The following is an 18,266-nucleotide window of genomic DNA, read 5'->3' on the forward strand; positions in this document are numbered from 1 at the left end:
CAGGCTTTCCATTTTCTTCACAAACTCTCAAAACTGGCATGCTTTTAATGGCCTTCCAAACCTCGCACCACCAGACAAAAATGATGGGTGGGAGGAAATTTGATTATCATCCCCCCCCCCATGTAAAATAGGGAACCTAACTCTGCCAGGAGGAGTGGGGAGCAGGTGTACATTTTACAAAGTAAGCATTCCTGACCCACAAAAAGGTCAGAGGGAAATGGTAGGAGTTGGGAATGTGGAGAAAAATTGGAATTCCTCCAAAAAAGAACAAAGTTTGGCCATTTGCGCACTGAAATGTGCCTCCGCACCCAGACAGAAATTCAGCACTTGGCACCAAATCAGCATTGACATCATAGTCTGTCTGCCCTGTAAATTCCAGCATGCACGTTAACACATTCACCAAATGGTGCCTTTGCAGCCTGCACCAGAAGTAGCGTTTATGTTGCATGGATGCTATTTTTGCACCCAAAACGATACCAGAACACTGAAAATATGGGCACCCCAGAACCTAGTTTTGTGGTCTTTGCTTTCTGTACATATGCTCATTCTGCGATGGTGTTGTCAGCATAAAGATTTTTGCTGCTCCTCCCAGCTGGTCTCCACTGAGCTGTAGGAGATGAGACTGATTCCCATTATTCATGGAAAGCTCTTGTAACCACAGAGTACATTGTTTTTGCAGCACTAACATTTACCATTAGGCAACATGGGGAATGATCTAGGCATCTGACTCAGACAAGACAAAGGCACATCCACGTAGGCATCAGATTCAGACACCCAGCTCAGTGGAAACTTTCTAACCCTCTTCACAAATATCTGGGATCTGTCACGGGCAAAGTTTATGGGCAGAATCTTGCCCTTGTTGGGCGATCTCAGCAGAGGTGGTTGGAAAGCCGACCGCCACCTGTGATCAGGGCTGGAAGGCTCTTTCATGCTGGTGAGCCAATTAAGGCCCATCAAACGTGAAACGCAAGCGGCAGCACTTGGCACTGTGTGGGGGGAGGAGGGCAAGCAGGCGAGCAGGAACTTTGCGAGTGCGCACTTGAGAATCTCCCTGAGGCACAGAGCTGCCTCAGGAAGATGAAGAATTTAAAAAAAATAAAGATATGAAAAATGTAATAAAACATGTCCCCTCATATGATTCTGTCACATGAGTTGGGACATGTTAGTAATTAAATTTTAAATTTTATTTTCATTTGCTTTAGGAAATGTCATCCTGCTCATGGATGAGGTTTCCTAAAAAGTGCAACGGCTGCTTAGCCTTTTTGCCTGCCTGCCCGCCAACCATAAGGTTGGATGGGCGGTGAAAAATTTTGTTCAACTATCTTTTTAATGGCCTTAATAGACCTTTTAATTGCTGGCGGGCATGCTGCCAACTCTAGCATGCGCCTGTTGAACGAAATATCACAAGACTGAATGTTGGCGTCGCCCAACGTCAACATGCGTCATTTTACGCTCGAGCACATTGGGCTTGTGCCTACCCGCTGAGCTAAAAATTTTGCCCCATGTGTTTCCTTTTGCTGCCTATGATCCATTTGTTTATGTGTAAGAGGCATGTGTTTTCTTAGCCTGAGTGTCCCAATTAACTAATTTCAGCCGCAACCTTTTTGTGAGTTAAAATATAGTAAGTTATTCATTATCACACACCTATCCCGAATTTGACACAACATTTCACTCACTCATCTTGCATTCAGAAAGATTAGATATAGATGAACGTAATATACTGTTACAGATTATAATTATCTCAGTCTCTTTCCTGGCAGGCCTGTAGTTTCTTGGAGGAAGTTGGTAAATTAGTTAAAGTGGAGGTCTGGTAAAGCGAAGCATTCTCAGTAAGCTGTGAGAGTTCTTGCAATCGAATTTCCAGGAGGTTGGTTCTCAGGTGAACTTTAACTGGAACAGATTGGAGAGTCCTTCTCCCTGTGTTAGGATCTTCCACTTTCAAGGTATTACAGTTTATTACCTTGGCAACTTTGGTGACTTATAGCTAGTTCAATGGCTTTTGGTGGAACTCTCTCTCTGCAAGCAGTTTCATGCTGATTTTTAAAATCAGTCAGCAAAATGGTTCCCTAATCCTGTGATTTCCACAAGTTCAAAGTTCTCTTCTCAAACAAAGGGTGGTACGTATGTTGATTCAAATCATCCTGTGTTGTCATTTGACACCTTGAGATTCACCCAGCTTAGTTTAGATGAGGGAAACCATCATAATACAGTGAAGGGTTGATATGATCCATTCGCACCCATCTAACACATACAGAGTTTCGATGTTCCGTTTTGCACAGGGTGAAACAAAGTCAGGTCGTCAAGAATTCTATAGTCCTTTTGTGTTGATCTATCCTCAAACAAAGGGATGTGTGAATTCCCCGGATAACTGTTGATGTCCATATTTAATTGGATATTCACTTGAGACTTAGGACTGTCCAAAACTCAAAATGCCAAAGGTCATATGGTTTTCAGTAGCCCTTTTAATTTTCTGTTTGTGTCCAGTTTAAAAAGTTTTGACTGAAAGTTCATCTTACTGGGACATGACAGGTCTTATGTCAAAATTGGAAAAACTGTCCCACAGACTGGTCAAGCAACAATAAAAACAAAAAAAATGCCGGAAAAACTCAGCAGGTCTGGCAGCATCTGTGGAGAGAGAAACAGAGTTAACGTTTTAAGTCATATGATTCTTCACATCTAAAGGGAAGTAGAAATGTGATGGATTTTATACTGTTTAAGAAGGGGTGGAGCAAGATAAAAGGTCAAGGATAGAGGATAGGTGGGAGCTAAGGAGAGATTGACAAAGATGTCATGGACACAAGACAAAGGGAATGTTAAATGTAGCAGTAAAGGCTAAAGAAGATACTAATAATGGAATTAAGGTAAGAGTAGAATGTGTTGATAGCAGAACAAAGTCTCTATGAAAACACTACATAGAAACCAGTGACAGAGGGCCCTTTTCAGGGGGAATGGGGGGTTATTGGGGAAAAAGGATAAAAATGGATAACTCGGAAGAAGAATCGTACGGACTCTTTCCCTTTCCACAGATGTTGCCAGACCTGCTGAGCTTTTCCAGCATTTTTTGTTTTTATTTCAGATTTCTAGCATCTGCAGTATTTTGCTTTCATCTTACTGGTCAAGCAACAACTTGGTATGGTCACAAAAACCCCTGTATCTCTTTGCTGCTCTTTTTCTTGGAGTATGTTACAATTTAATATCTACTCCACATTCACATTTCTTTCATCTATTATCAACTACTCTCATGAATTTAAAGTTATCTGTGTTAAACTGCATCTGCCATCTCTGCCTACTGACTTAACCTGTCCAGATTTCTTTGAACTTATTTCAAACCATCTAAAATATATTCTGCTATAATCCAAGTTCAATAATCTATTTGAAAAGTCTTTAAAAGGCTATCTTGAAGCTGGAAAATCACCAATACCTGTGATGTTGTTTACCTTAAGTTATCATCTATTGAATTTTACATGATATAAGTAGAAATTACTGTTGGCCTACTTAATGTATTTACATCAAATTCCATTCTACTGATTGAATGGAATCATTAACATATTTGTTATAAATTGGATAGCCTTCTAAATAAAGTGGCAGGGAGGAATTTAATAAGCATTGTGATTTTTAACCTATAATACTTGAAAGCACGGCAACTCATTAAGGGTGAAAGCAAAAAAGAGCAAAACATGACTGTACCAAAATAACAAACAAAAGATTATTTATATTTTACCAATGCAGAACCAGAACTGTTACCATTTCTCAGCATGTAACTAAGATCTATATTATTTAAAATCTTTGGGCAGGATTTTTTGGATGGTGGATTTTCCTGCCCCATGATGCAAAGAGTCAATGGGGAATATATCCGCACTAATCCTGGATTTAAATCCCACCATGGCAGCTGGTGGAATTTATATTCAATAAATTAACTCTGGAATTAAATGCTAATCTCAATGATTCTGACCACAAAACTATCATCAATTATTGTAAAAACCCATCTGGTTCATTAATGTCCGTTAGGGAAGGAAATCTGTCATCCTTACCTAGTCTGGCCGATATGTGACTCCAGATCCTCAGCAATGTGGTTGACTCTTAACTGACCTCTGAAATGGCTGAGCAAGCCACACAGTTCAAGGGCAATAAGTGATGGGCAACAAATGCTGGCCTAGCCCGTGATGCCCACATCCCATGAAAGAATAAAGAAAAAAAAACTCAGGTGTAAGATGGAATACTCTCCACTTGCCTGGATGATTGCAGCTCCAACAACACTCAAGAAGCTTGACACCATTCAGGACAAAGCAGCCCACTTGATTGGCATCCCATTCACAAACATTCACTCCCTCCACCATTGATACCCAGTGGCAGCAGTGTGTACCATCTATAAGATACATTGCAGGAACTCACCAAGGCTCCTTACACAGCACCTTGCAAATCTATGACCACTATCATTTAGAAGGACAAGGGCAGCAGACACATGGGAACAACACCACCTGGAAATTCCCCTCCAAACCACTCACCATCCTGACTTGGAAATATATCACTGTTCCTTCACTGTCGCTGGGTCAAAATCCTGGAATTCCCTCCCTAACAGCACTGTGGGTGTACCTACACTACATGGAATGCAGTGGTTGAAGAAGTCAGCTCACCACCACTTCTCAACTGCAATTAGGGATGGGCAATAAATGCTGGCCTAGCCAGCGACACCCACATCCCATAAATTCATTTTTTAAAATCATGGCAACCCCACAGTCATTTAACACTCCCAGAATGTTAATTGGTTGGAGGCAGGACTTTTTTTATCCATTCACGGGATGTGGGCTTCGCATTTATTGTAGGCCAGCATTTATTGCCTATCCCTAGTTGCCCTTAAGGTGGTGGTGAGCCACTGTCTTGTACCGCTGCAGTCCATATGGTGTAGGTAAACCTACAGTGCTGTTGTGAACGGAGTTCCAGGATTTGGACCCAGTGACAGTGAAGGAATGAAGATAGATTTCCAAGTCAGGATGGTGAGCGACTTATAGGAAACTTCCAGGTGGTGGTGTCCCTATCCATTTGCTGCCTTGGTCCTTCTAGATAGTAGTGGTCCTGGATTTGGAAGGTGCTGTCTAAGGAGCCATGGTGAATTCCTGCAGTGCATCTTGTAGATGGGTACACACTGTTGCCACTGTGCATCGGCGGTGAAGGGAGTGAATGTTTGTGGATGTCGTGCGACTCAAGCGGGCTGTTTTGTCCGAGATGGTGTCAAGCTTCTTGATTATTCTTGGAGCTGCAGTCATCCATGCAAGTGGGGAGTATTCCATCCTATTCCTGACTTGCACCTTGTAGATAGTGACCAGGCTTTGGGGACTCAGGAGGTGAGTTACTCATCGCACGATTCCTAGCCTCTGACCTGCTCTTGTAGCCACAGTATTTATATGGCTAGTCCAGTTCAGTTCCTGGTCAATGGTAACCCCCAGGATGTTGATAGTGGGGGATTCAGTGATGGTAATGCCATTGAACGTCAAGGGCAATGGTTAGATTCTCTCTTGTTGGAGATGGTCATTGCCTGGCAGTTGTGTGGCACGATTGTTAGTTGCCATTTGTCAGCCCAAGCCTGGATATTGTTCGGGTCTTGCTGCATTTGGAAATGGGCTGCTTCAGTATCTGAGGAATCGCGAATGGTGCTGAACATTGTGCCATCATTAGCAAACATCCCCACTTCTGATCTTATGATGGTAAGAAGATCATTGATGAAGCAGCTGAAGATGGTTGGGCTGAAGAACTCCTGCAGCGATGTCCTGGAGCTGAGATGACTGACCCCCAACAGCCACAACCATCTTCCTTTGTGATAGGTATGGTTCCAACCAGTGGAGAGTTTTCCCCCTGATTCCCATTGACTCCAATTTTGCCAGGTCTCCTTGATGCCACACTTGGTCAAATGCCCTATTTGGTGTTGAGGGCAGTCACTCTCATCTCTTCAGTCACTCGCTCGGGTGTTGTTCCTGCCTCAGACAACACCAGACCTGGTTGGTTGGCAGCAGCGTTGTCCCAGCACTGCCAATGGGAGCATTGGTCAGGACTAGAACTACTAGATTCCACAGATTTCAAGCCCCAGAATCCAGAACGAGTTAAGAGCAGAGGTCTCACATTGAGGAGGTGAAGTGAGGCCTGAGAGGGTTAATGGTTTTGATGGGGAGGCCAAGGGGAAGGGAGCACTTACCAGTAATTGGTCACTTAAGGGTCTCAAATAGGGTGAGGGCCTGCGGGCTGCTCTACATTTCACCTGCCCCTGTAAAATTGCAGACCTGAACTTTAAGTGTACTCCACTGCATTTATGGGAAGCTTTAGATTACCCTAAAATTTATAACATATGTAAAACTTTAATGCCACCTTGTAGTTTTATAAACAATGTTATTGTTATTTCTTTCTATGGAATCTTTAGGGAAAGGGAAATACTTTCAATGCAAAACTTCTTCCCTCTTTTTGTCACTTTTTCTTTCTCTGAGGTTTTTGTTTTAACCATAATAGTCTGTGACCCTGTATCCTTAATGCCTGTGCTCTTTCACAGACCAAGCTTACTTCTATTCAGAGCATAATTACTTCTGCCACTTTGTTTCACCTCTCACTTAATGACACTGAATCCCATCTGCATCTTGTTTAGCTTATTCCCCCATTAATTGATATTTCTTTGTAGCCTTCTTTCTTATTTTTAAGTAATTAATTTTACCTCATGTTTGGGTATCACTGATGATTTTGATGCCACTCCCTCTACTGATGTACAGTAAACAGACTGAAATTATCACTGAACTACTCTGTACTACAGAAATTAACCCTGAAGGATACCAGTACGTACTCCCAACCTGCACAACTACTCTTAACTCCTACTCCAAGTTACCAACCATTTTGCTATCCATCCCATCTAATTCTCCATTTCTTAATCTTCTCTACAGTTTCATGTGTGGTGTGTTATTAAAACCTCCCCTAAAATCCATGAACACTACCTGTTTTGCATTTACTCCCATCTATTATGTTTGCCACCTCCTCAAGGAATTCTGAGATTTGTCAAACATGATTGTCAATTTTCTCTTTAAAATGATGGAGGTATTTAGAGGACTAAAGAGGCCATCAGAGGAACTGGATCCTTAAGTGGTTAAGAGCAACATGGGTGGCATTGTAATGGTTGAGGAAAATTTAGTTTAGTTAAGTTGATCCTGATAGGGTGCACACTGGGATCCTGAGGCAGAAAATTGCAGATGCCCCAGAAGTTAAATTTCAGGGCTCCATTTGTGGATATGTGCAAGAAGGCTGGTGGTTAGTGGTTAATGTAACATCTATTTTCAAAAAGACACAGAGCTAATCTGGATAATTGTAGGCCAGTGACTAATGAAGGACAAAATTATCATGATGAAGAGAAGTTTATCTCCCCACAAGTTGAAGGCCTGTTAACAAAATCCCATAAATATAACTTCATGGGGCATGTTTTTAGCAGGGTGGGAAGTAAAATATGATGGGTAGCTAGCCCACTGCCTTCACTCCCACCCCAACCCAGTCCCCATAATATGGTAGGCGGGCAAGGGCTGATTTCAGCAGTCCACAGCCATTTTGAAATATAAATATATTTACCTTTGACCTCCAACCATATTGACTCATTTTATTAATAAATCGAGAGCTCAGGCAATGTGCGGGCAGAGATATTGGCAACATTTGGTACCATCACCAGCTGCTGTTTAAGTTACGAACAAGGAGCAGAGTAGACCGTTCAGCCCCTCGAGCCTGCTTTGCCGTTTAATAAGATCATGGCTGATCTGATAGTAACCTGTAATCTGCATCCCACCTACCCCTGATAACCCATCATGCCCTTGCTTACCAAGCATCTATCCACCTCTGCCTTAAAAATATTCAAAGACTCTGCTTGCAACTCCTTTTCAGGAAGAGAATTTCTCGCCCCTCTGAGTGAAATATTTTCACCTCATCTCTGTTTTAAATGGGCGATGCCATATTTTTAAACAGTGACCCCTAGTTCTAGATTCTTCCACAAGAGGAAACATCCTCTCCACATCCACCCTGTCAGGACCCCTCAGGATCTTATATGCTTCAAGAAAGTCACCTCCTACTCTTCTAAACTCCAGCGGATACAAGCCTACTCTGTCCAACCTTTCCTCATAAGACAATCCACCTATTCTAGGTATTAATCTTGTAAAGCTTCTCCGAACTGTTTCCAAAGCATTTACATCCTTAAATAAGCTGACCAATACTGTACACAATACTCTTAAATGTGGTCTCACTAGTGCCCTGTACAACTGAAGCATAACCTCCCTACCTTTGTATTCAATTCCGCTCTCAATAAATGATAACATTCTATTAGTTTTCCTAATTACTTGCTGTACTTGCATACCAGCCTTCTGTAATTCATGCACTGAAACACTGAGATTCCTCTGCACCTCAGAGCTGTGCATTCTCTCACCATTTAGATAATATGCTTCTCTTTTATTCTTCCTGCCAAAATGTTTGTCAGCAGTTTTGCATCTCTGACAATACATACGACTGCCTGTTTGAGTATGTATCAGTTGGCTATAGGCGCTTTTGCCTGTGCCTTATGTAAGTCACAATGCTGTTGCTTCACTTAGTGTTATAACATAACTATAACATATATTGCAGAGCTGTTGATGGAAGTTGTTCCTTATCTAGGTTTTTTTTTACACTTCATGGGGCATGTTTTTAGCAGGGTGGCAAGTAAAATATGACAGGTAGCTAGCCCACTGCCTTCACTCCCACCCCAACCCAGTCCCCATAATATGGTAGGCGGGCAGGGGCTGATTTCAGCAGTCCACGGCCATTTTGAAAAAATCATTAATGGGCAATTGAGCTGGTTAACAAGCCAATTGACTGGATATTATGCTGCCTGTGCCATAATGCGGTTGGTGTGGACAGACAGGCGAGAGTGGGGAGTCTGCTTTTTGATCACCTGGGGTGAAAAAGCGGGAAGGATGGGGCATGTATCTTTTCAGTTATGCTGTGTGCACATCAGTTTCCACACGCACACACACACACACACACACACACACACACACCCCCCCACCCCACCCCCGCCGCCGCCACTCCAAGATGATACCCTGCCCTTGTGCCTTCCTGCCTGGCCTCTAAAATCTGTCCCATTTCCCCACCCCCAACCCTCTAGGCCCCCTCCCTCGGGTCCCCAATCCCATGAGCCCTAATTTGTGTTACAGGCTCTTGTATGTCACCTTACCAAATCCTCTCTAAAATCCAAATATACTACATCCACTGATTTCCCCTTATCTATCCTGCTGGTTACACTCTCAAAATATTTTTGATGTGCATATCATGGATATCAGTTTATAGATTTTAGTAGGCAGGTATAAAAATCAGCATGACCAGTACAGTGGATTTTCTAGTAACTACTGAGCCTAATTTCTTAGGCCCAAATTTTTGCAAAGATGGTAGGGCTCCATGTTTTAGCTAAAATTGTCTCCGAGCCCCAAATCTGGAAGTCCCGTCCTCAAACCCGGCACACACCATTTTCGCTGGGGGGGCAGGGGTAACTAGGGGTGGGACATATTTCACACATCCGTGGTTCACAGAGTCAGCGGCACATTTAAAAATCAGACGCCTTCAAACAGAAGCAATTTTCATCCAGATTTCTGACTCGTGGGCTTTAGACATTTGAGAAAAAGGCTTAAACCTACCAGGGTTCTTTAGAGAGGTCAGGCACCCTTTTGAGAGATTCAAGGATTGTTAACAGTAGACATGAATGTTCATAAAAAGTGGATAAGGTCCGTGGAACTGTTAAGCTGTCAAGTCATTTAAATCCCCTGCCCTTTAAATTTTGGGGGAAGAAAACAGCCTGCTGTGGCTCAGTTGAAAAAATTGGTGCTTCCAATTTCAATAGATGCATGTTGACATAAACCTGAGAGTTAACACTGTAGAATGAGTACTGCTTGACTGCTTCCACAACCTATCGTCAAAGTGAAGTCTATAATAGATACAGGGTACTTAGAACTTTATTTCATCTCAACATTGCTCCTGAGGTCTGCTATGGTGGATACTGAGCGATTTGGCATGGAGGCTGTATGGGAAAAGGGTGATGGGTGGGGGGACATTGGTTGGCATGAGTTGGCACTAAGTTGACAAAGGGGAGAATTTCTCTCTCTCCCCCCCCCCCCCCAAATTGGGCGCGGACCCAATCGGTGCCGCCATTTTACATGGGTGGGCCAATTAAGGCCCACCCAGCATGATGCGTGCTCGGAAGCGCTGAGCGCTCCCTGTGCAGGGTGGGGGCGGGGGCTGTTCCCTGAGTCGGGGCCTGTGCTTTCACACATGCACGTGAAAGAGTGCAGAAATCTCCGAGGCACATGGTGCCTCGGAGATTAGTTAAAGTTCCCAAAATTTTAATAAAGAAAATTTAAAATTTTAAGACATGTTCCTTCATGCGACAGTGTCACATGAGCTGGGACATGTCAATGAATTTTTATTAAAAACTTTATTCAATTTATAAGCACTTCATGAAACTTCATCCCGCCCGTGGATTAGGTTCCATAAAAAATGTGAAGGCCGCTCACCTGCCCGCCAACCTTAAGGTTGGACAGGCAGCTTAGTTTATTAGTTTAATTGATATTTAAATAGCCTTAATAGGCCTTTGACAGTTCGGCGGGCATGCAGCTGAGTCGGCTGCGCACCCGCCAAACTGAAAGCCTAAATGACGCGCGGTGACGTCAGAATGCCCACCTGCCTGACATCACCAGGCGTCATTTTACGCCTTGGCGAGCAGGCCCCATCCCCGCTCGCTGAGCTGAAGATTCAGGCCATAGTGTCTCAAGGGCTATGGGGATGATTGAGGGTCATGGATTGGCATGAGTTGGTACAAACTAACATGAAGGCAATGAGGGGCCTGGGAGTGGGTACAGGGACATAGGTTAGCATGAAGGCTATGAGCATCATGGAGGTGTGGGTGGGGGCATGAGTTGGCATGAATGGGGCATGGAGGTGTGAGTGGGTATGAGGGGTGAGGGCTAGAGGAACTTACTGTTTTTACTATAACTGTTAACCAGCGTGCCTTGGCACTCTTTTCAGCGGTGGAAGGCCTGACTCCTGTTTACATGCGACCCCCTCCCATGTTCAAATCACATTAGGGGAAGTTTCTCCGAGTCAGGTTTGAGGAGTCAGGAATTTACCTCATTCTGCACAACCGACTTGGGAACGAAAATTCGGCCCTTATGCTTTACTTCACAAATTAATTTATAATTGATATATCTGAAGCTTTTTTTAAAATTATATCCAATGTGGCAGGTGCAGTTTTCCAATCAAATTATGATATGAAGTTGGCTATTTAAAATCAAGACAAAAACAGAATTAAAAGTGAGAAGCAATAGAGAAGTGTGTATGAGAATTCAAAGTACAGATTATATAAATGAAAACTGGTGAGAGGATTAAATGATTCAGTAAATAGTCTGACTTGTTTACATGTTAATAAATAATGCAGTGGTTGTATGTTATATTCATATTTGTTATGGAGATCGTACACATCTTACTCATTAAACAGGCTTCAGTATGAAAATGTAATTAAATATATATAAATCGCTAATAAATGCATTTTGTATTTTTGACTGGTGTCTGTCAGTGTATTGCTTTTTATTTTACAGGCAGTTCTTTGGCTCAAGACAGAGGAAGGCTCCAGGCTAGGATTGAAATGTTAACTTCAGAGATGGAGTCTCTAAAAAAACAAAACGCACAGGACATGAATACTTTGAAAATAAAAACAAAGATTGTAGATGATCAAACAGAAACTATTAGAAAACTGAAAGAAGTAAGTTTCTCATTTTAAAACCCTTGTAAAACAGTCAGTGCAAAATTCAGTTCCATAGTGCCCAATTTTTGGCACTATGGTTGCCATTTTGCCTAAGATGCTGTCCAAAGCACACATACACACTTCTGCTTCAAGCCATGCAGGTGCCATTTTGGCAAGGTTGTTAGCACATGCAGGGAATTGCATGGTTGCACAACCATGCAGTCACCCAAAAGCTCATGCAAAAAAAATTAAAGAACCCATGAGTGTAAACAAATTGGCTGCACACTACAAATAAATATAGAGGGTATGTTGCTCTCAGCAGGAGATCATGTTTGCTGAGGGCGTTCAGGGAGAATTCCCTACTTAAATCTAAGCAGCGAATCTAAGGGCGGAATTTAATGACCATCAGAGAGGTGAGTTCCAAGGCTGAGCAGTCAGGTTCAAGTCCCTCATTCACAGGCACTCGACGCCTGATCGAGATACCTGGCATCGGGAAGGGAAAGCCCGCTGAGAGACACACGCCTGCTCTTTCCTCCACCCCCAACTTCCCCCGTCTCGCTGATGACTCCTCCCCTGCAACACCCCTCCTCCCCTTACTTGTCTTTTTCGAGGGATCCAGAGAAACCCTGATAAAGGTCCAAGTGCATTACTGGCAGCAGCCACTGCTCCTGGAGGTGCTGCTGGCCTCTAATTGTCCAGCAACTTTGAGGCTGGATTTCCACCCGCTGGGAAAAGAGCAGCAATTATATGTCCCCCGTGGAGCCGGGACCCCAGGCAGCAGGCTGCCAATTAGGGACCTAATTCCATCAGATGGGGTCGGCAGGGGTGCAATCAGTTTTAGCAGCGGGCATTGCACAGTCCCTCCCCCCCAGACATACACACACCCTGCCACCCTCATTAAATTCCACCCAATATGTCAGATGTCTCCCTTTCAATAAGAACATCTTCACTGAAATCTGCTACTTTGCTGTACCCACAGCAGTGGCCTCAGAACAGGTCAAGTCGAGTCCAATGGCAACTGGTGGCCTGTTTAAAAGTGCTCCTGCAGCCTTGCAAAGACTGTCAAACAACGGCCAGCAGAGGGGCTCCCCAGAGAGCTGCTGGTGAGCAGGACAGGCAGGAGGGTAGGGCAGGGGAGCACTGTGCCCCTCGTTTCTCAGACAGTTGCCTTGCTGCCCTCCTCAAGAAGGTGGCAGCACAGCGGGATCTCCTCATTCCCAGGGACAGGAGGAGGAGGCCCCCCCCACATGACCAAATGTGCCTGGGAGGAGGTGGCGGAGGTGGTGAGGTCCCGCGACATGGTACGGCTCACCTAGATACAGTACCATAAGTGTTTCAATGACCTCTTGCGCTCGGGAAGGGTGAGTACCATGTTGGCATTGGTCACTTAACCCAGCAGGTAAGCTTCCCCCCTGGCCACCCCTCTGCCCCCATCACTCCCAACTCTGAGTGCAGTTACTGCATTGAATCATTGACAGCAGATATTGGCCATGCTGAGGTCACCCTGAGAGGGTGGCGATGAGATGGGTTCTGCACCCGCAGCATGGTACAGTGACACCCACATTACTGTTTGGGGGGAAACCTGGAGAATCTGCACCTAGGCGCAGTGCTGGAACAGCAAAACATATCAAAGTCAGGGTGCTGACATGCTGGGAGGGGAGCTTCCAGGTGGTGGGGCACCCATCCATCTGCTGCCTTTTGTGCTCCACGCGCTTGCGCCTTCTTGCTTTGTAAGGTTAGACTGTGTGGTGCCACATGTGATGTAGGCTGCATTTGGCCAAGGTGGGGGGGACGGGCCAGGTAACTTTGTGAGAGTGTGTGGCAGATGCGGGGTGAGGAGGCACTGGAGCCTTGCAATGTTGCACTTGGAGTGGGACGGCAGCAAAGAGATTCCAGATACAAGTAGCACTAATCAATGCCCTTTTCTCCTTCTCAGGAGAAGAATGCTCATAATGCCGCCGAGTGGTTGAGGACTGGTGGAGGGCCGGCCCAGTTGGTGATCATTACCAGGTTCGAGCAGGAGGCCCTCGATCTGGAGAGGTGCCATGCGCCCAGGTCCGCCGGTATCAATGAGGCTGGGGTGCCACGGGCAGGTATGTTTGCCCAGCACAGATGTCACCAGTTCTCCCAGTAGCCATGGCACTGCTGAATGTTCAGTGATCGAAGTTTGCAACATGGCTTGCCCGTTGCTTATGGAAGGATGAGCGCTTAGTGATCTGGGGGACAGGGATGCATATTGACATTGTCTCCACGTTAACTGATCCACTTTCCTTGCTCTTCCTTTCAGAATCAGCAGAACAGGGCCAGAAGGAGGAGGCACAGAGCCCCCTCTCATACCTGAGGGCCCTGAAATCTCTGACCCACCAGCATCACACCATCTCTGCCAGGCAGGCACCAGCGCAGAGATGAGCACCTCAGGAATTAGATCATCGGCTAGATCCAGGGGCACGGCAGTGAGGGCACTTCACAATCACTGGAGGAGCTGGTGGAGTCAGAGAATGCCAATGGCACCATCATTCGGAGGACTGCAGGGGACCAGGCACATGGTCAGTCGGTGGCTGATAATGTGCCTCTGGAGTCGTCCGTGAGGCAGCAAACGCTGGAAGTCCAGCAGGGTGTGCGGGAGGATCTGGTGGAGATACATGAGGCTTTGCTTGGCATGGCATCCGTGGTGGAGGAGTCCACATGGACCATCGCCGAAGCAATAAGCCTCATGGCCGAGCGCCATGCTTCCTCCATGGAGAGAGAAGTAACTCTCATGGAGGGGCTCCTCCAGGAGAACTGTCAGGGCTTCCTGGGAATGCGCTCAGGCCAGCAAGCCCTCACACCGGCATTGACCTCAGCTGGTCAATGCCTGTGTGGGATATGATCTGCGCACCAAGTTTCCCAGCTCGGTGCCCATCCATCTACGGTGAGCAGGGAGGTCCGAAGCGACCTCATGTCGGCGCAGCAGCTGCCTGTTGTCTCTGCAGGCTCCTCTCAGGGTGCTCTGGTTGAGGGCAGCAGCTCCTTAGCCCCTCTGCCAGTGACTGTTGTATCCGATGAGGCTGCAACGACTGGGGAGATGCCAGCTGTGGAGTTGGCTGCTCCCTCCCAGGCGGGGCCAGCATAGGCTCCATGGGCCAGCGGACGGCCACCAAGATCATCGAGGCCAATAGGACAGCACACTGAGCAGGCTATCTCAGATGCCAGTGCCAGCGAGGGAACAGCACCAAGACGTAGCACCCGAAAGTGTAAATTTAAGGCGCCTTAAGCACACCACGGGTTTCTCACTGGTGCTTTTGTGTTGACCCGCAATGAGGTCATGATTAGTTGGTGTGCTGTTTAACACCTTTGTCATTTTGTTTCCTTAAGTTCATTTTGTTACATCATTAAATGTAGACATGTGACCATGGCTGAGGGTGACTCCCTTCCGCTGCAGGTGGATGGTTACCCAGATGTTATGAGTGAGTTGTGTCACATTGAGCTTTATTGACAAGGCCCTTAGTTAATGATCCTATCCAAGCAGATTTAGCACTGAGGTATCGAGTATGGAGCCTGCAGCACAGGCTTTTGTTGGAGGTCCATCTGTGGTGTTCTAGCTGAAGGTTTGTTGGATTAAAGCCTCCTAGGTATCCCTGCCTCCATGGAGCCTGGGTAAGCGTCCACACCCTCAGCATTTCCCTGTCCATGCTCATCCTTGGATGCACTGCTGGACTCATCGTGTGCAGCCGCAGCAACTGTGTTTACATTTTCTTCGTCCACAGCATCGTCCTTTTCCAGCGCAAGATTGTGGAGAGCGCAGCATGCAACCACTATCAATGACACACAATCTTGGGGGGTACTGGAGTGCACCCCCTGAGCGGTTCAGGCATCAGAAGTGCACCTTGAGAAGAGCGATGATTTTCTCCACCACAGCCCTTGTGAAGGTGTGGCGCCTATTGTACCGCTGCTCAGCCTCTGTTCTTGGAAGGTGGAGAGGCGTCATGAGCCACCTCCTGAGTGGATAGCCCTTGTAACGCAGCAGCCATCCATCCAGCCGGGCTGGAGCACTGAAGAGCCCCGACATCTGGGAGTGTCTGAGGATGTAGGCATCGTGGGATCTGCCTGGCTGGGAACCTTGCACAAACTTGCAGACTCAGCATCCTGTGATCACACACTATCTGCACGTTCATGGAGTGGAAGCCCTTCCTGTTGACGAAGGCACCGGGCTCACCTGCTGGCGCTTTAATGACCACGTGTGTACAGTCTATTGCACCCTGGATGTGGGGAAAGCCAGCAATCGCTGCAAAGCCACTGGCTCACTGTGTCTGGCTGGCCTGGTCCCAGCGGTAGTGGATGAATGTCAATGCGCGCCTGAACAGAGCATCTCTCACCTGCTTGACACAAGTGTGGACAGCTGACTGGGAGATTCCACAAAGATTACCCATCAAGCCCTGGAAAGAGCCAGAGGCATAGAAGTTGAGGGCAGCTGTGACTTTTAGAGCCACTGGCATGGGGTGTCCATCCCCACAGTTAGCGGAGATCTCAGGGCCTATCATCTGACAGATAGAGTTGACTGTCTCCCTTGAGAGACGGAGCCTCCTTTGGCACAGCACCTCTGACATTTTGAGGTAGCTGCTTTGCCGCCTGTACACCCTGGCAGCAGAGTAGTGGTGTCTTCTGCAGCCCCTTCCACCTTGGACTTCCTGTTGGCCCTGCGCCCTTTGTGCCTGCGAATCCCCTCCCAAAGGTGGCTTCCCTAGAGGCTGAATTGCACTCCTGACCTCCTCCCCCTTTTGGCCCTCCCTCCTCAGAGGAGGTGCCTCCAGTGGAGAGCAGAACTCCCATTCCTAGGCTAAGGGAAGGCTTCTTGCAAGCCCCAAAAAGGGGCTTCACTGGAGTGCTGACCTGAAGGTTGAGAGTCCTGTCCAAGCAGCTGTTGTGAATTTTGAAATATTTCTGCTCACACAGGCAAGTATCAGTAACTTTCCAAATTAAATATCTGACTGAGTACATTCGCGACCCCAGTGAGTGGATGAGGTTTAGACAAATGTGTCCCACCCACCTGCCCCTGTGCGATGACCCGAAGATTGCACGGGCCCCGAATAATCACCGTCAGTTGGTGCCTCAGGACCTTAAGTGGCCCGTAAATTAATGGTGGGCACGCATCCGAGATCATCGCGTGCCCACCCACCGAAATATCGTGATGGTGCACCGTGACGTTGGGACGTTCACCCGATGTCACCCCATGTCATTTTACACGTCGGCGTGCAGGGCCCACTCCCGCACGCCAACAGGAAAATTCTGCCCTCAGGATAGTAGAGCCTATTAATACAGATATAATTGTGGTTTGCCCTATCTCTTGAATAGGCACTGAGACACAAGAAAAATATATTATTTGCCCTTGCAGGGTTTGCAAGAGAGAGATGAACAGATTCGGAAAGTTCATGAGGAAAACCTGCAGGATAAAAAAACCTTCCATGAGCAATTAGAGGATGAAGCTGCTTTATCACAAGATCTCAGAGAAAAAGTAGAGAGACTTGCAGAGCGCAAAAAAGAACTAAAGCAGCAACTTGAAGAAAAAGAAGCCGAGCTGGAGGAAACAAAAATGGCCTTTAGGTAAATGCTAATTATTGGTACCATTCCCAAAAAAGTATATTCTCAGCTGAATAATATTGCAATGCTTTATTTTAGTTTCCAACATTAATTAGTCTCACACTCAATGATATTGGATCGATTACATTAAATTTCAGATCTTCTCAAAGAAAGGATTTTTTATTGTAAAATTTAGCGTGTCGTACCCTACCCTTTCAGATACCTCCCATACTTGCTTTCTTTAATTCAAGTAATACATTTTTGTAATGTACATCTACAGTATCTGCAGGGTGTTGAAGCTGGCAAAAATTCCATTCACGAACCAATCTTTCCCAAGTGCTGCTATCTCTAATAATCAATCATTTTCTCTTTCTCCATTAGTTTCATCTGATCTTTTTGGGCAATTTTTCCTTACCTACTAATTAGTTCCCTGATTGTACCCCCAAAGCTACATTAGTCCATTTCAGGCTTCATATGTTATGATAAAGAGATTGGAGTGTAAGAGTAAAGAATTCTTACTGAACCATTTAAGGTTTTGGTGAGGCCATACTTGCAATACTGTACACAGTTTTGGTCTCCTTAAGAAAGATGTACTTGCCTTAGAAAAAGTGCAAAAAACGTTCACTGGACTGATTCCGAAGATCAGGGGATTGTCCTTTGATAGAGATTGAGTAGACTAGACCTATATTCACTAGGATTTAGAAGAATAAGAGGCAATCTTCAGTGAAACATATAAAATTCTTATTGGGCTTGACAGAGAAGATGCTGGAAGGATGTTTCCCCTGGCTGGGAGTAAACATAGACATTTGACTATACCATGGTGATCTAGACACACTGCCATTTTCTGAACCTGTATTCATTGAACTTATAAGGTAGAATTTTTTGCTGAGCGGGCAAGCAGGCGCTCGAGCATGAAATAGCGCGTGATGACATTGGGCGA

General features: G+C 45.7%; 1 protein-coding gene across 7 annotated transcripts in view; it reads left to right on the forward strand.

The window, feature by feature from the left end:
- Positions 1-18,266, forward strand: part of lrrcc1 (leucine rich repeat and coiled-coil centrosomal protein 1) — a 231,029-nt gene that overhangs the window by 178,379 nt on the left and 34,384 nt on the right. For 6 of the 7 annotated variants that reach the window (XM_041189511.1, XM_041189512.1, XM_041189513.1 and 3 more), the window contains 2 exons: positions 11,625-11,788; positions 17,142-17,350. In XM_041189511.1, the coding sequence (XP_041045445.1) occupies positions 11,625-11,788; positions 17,142-17,350 (373 nt within the window). The remainder of the gene's footprint in view (positions 1-11,624; positions 11,789-17,141; positions 17,351-18,266) is intronic. The other variant, XR_005943299.1, reaches the window with a different exon arrangement.

The sequence above is a fragment of the Carcharodon carcharias genome, chromosome 6 (assembly GCF_017639515.1).
Source record: "Carcharodon carcharias isolate sCarCar2 chromosome 6, sCarCar2.pri, whole genome shotgun sequence".
Taxonomy (NCBI): domain Eukaryota; kingdom Metazoa; phylum Chordata; class Chondrichthyes; order Lamniformes; family Lamnidae; genus Carcharodon; species Carcharodon carcharias.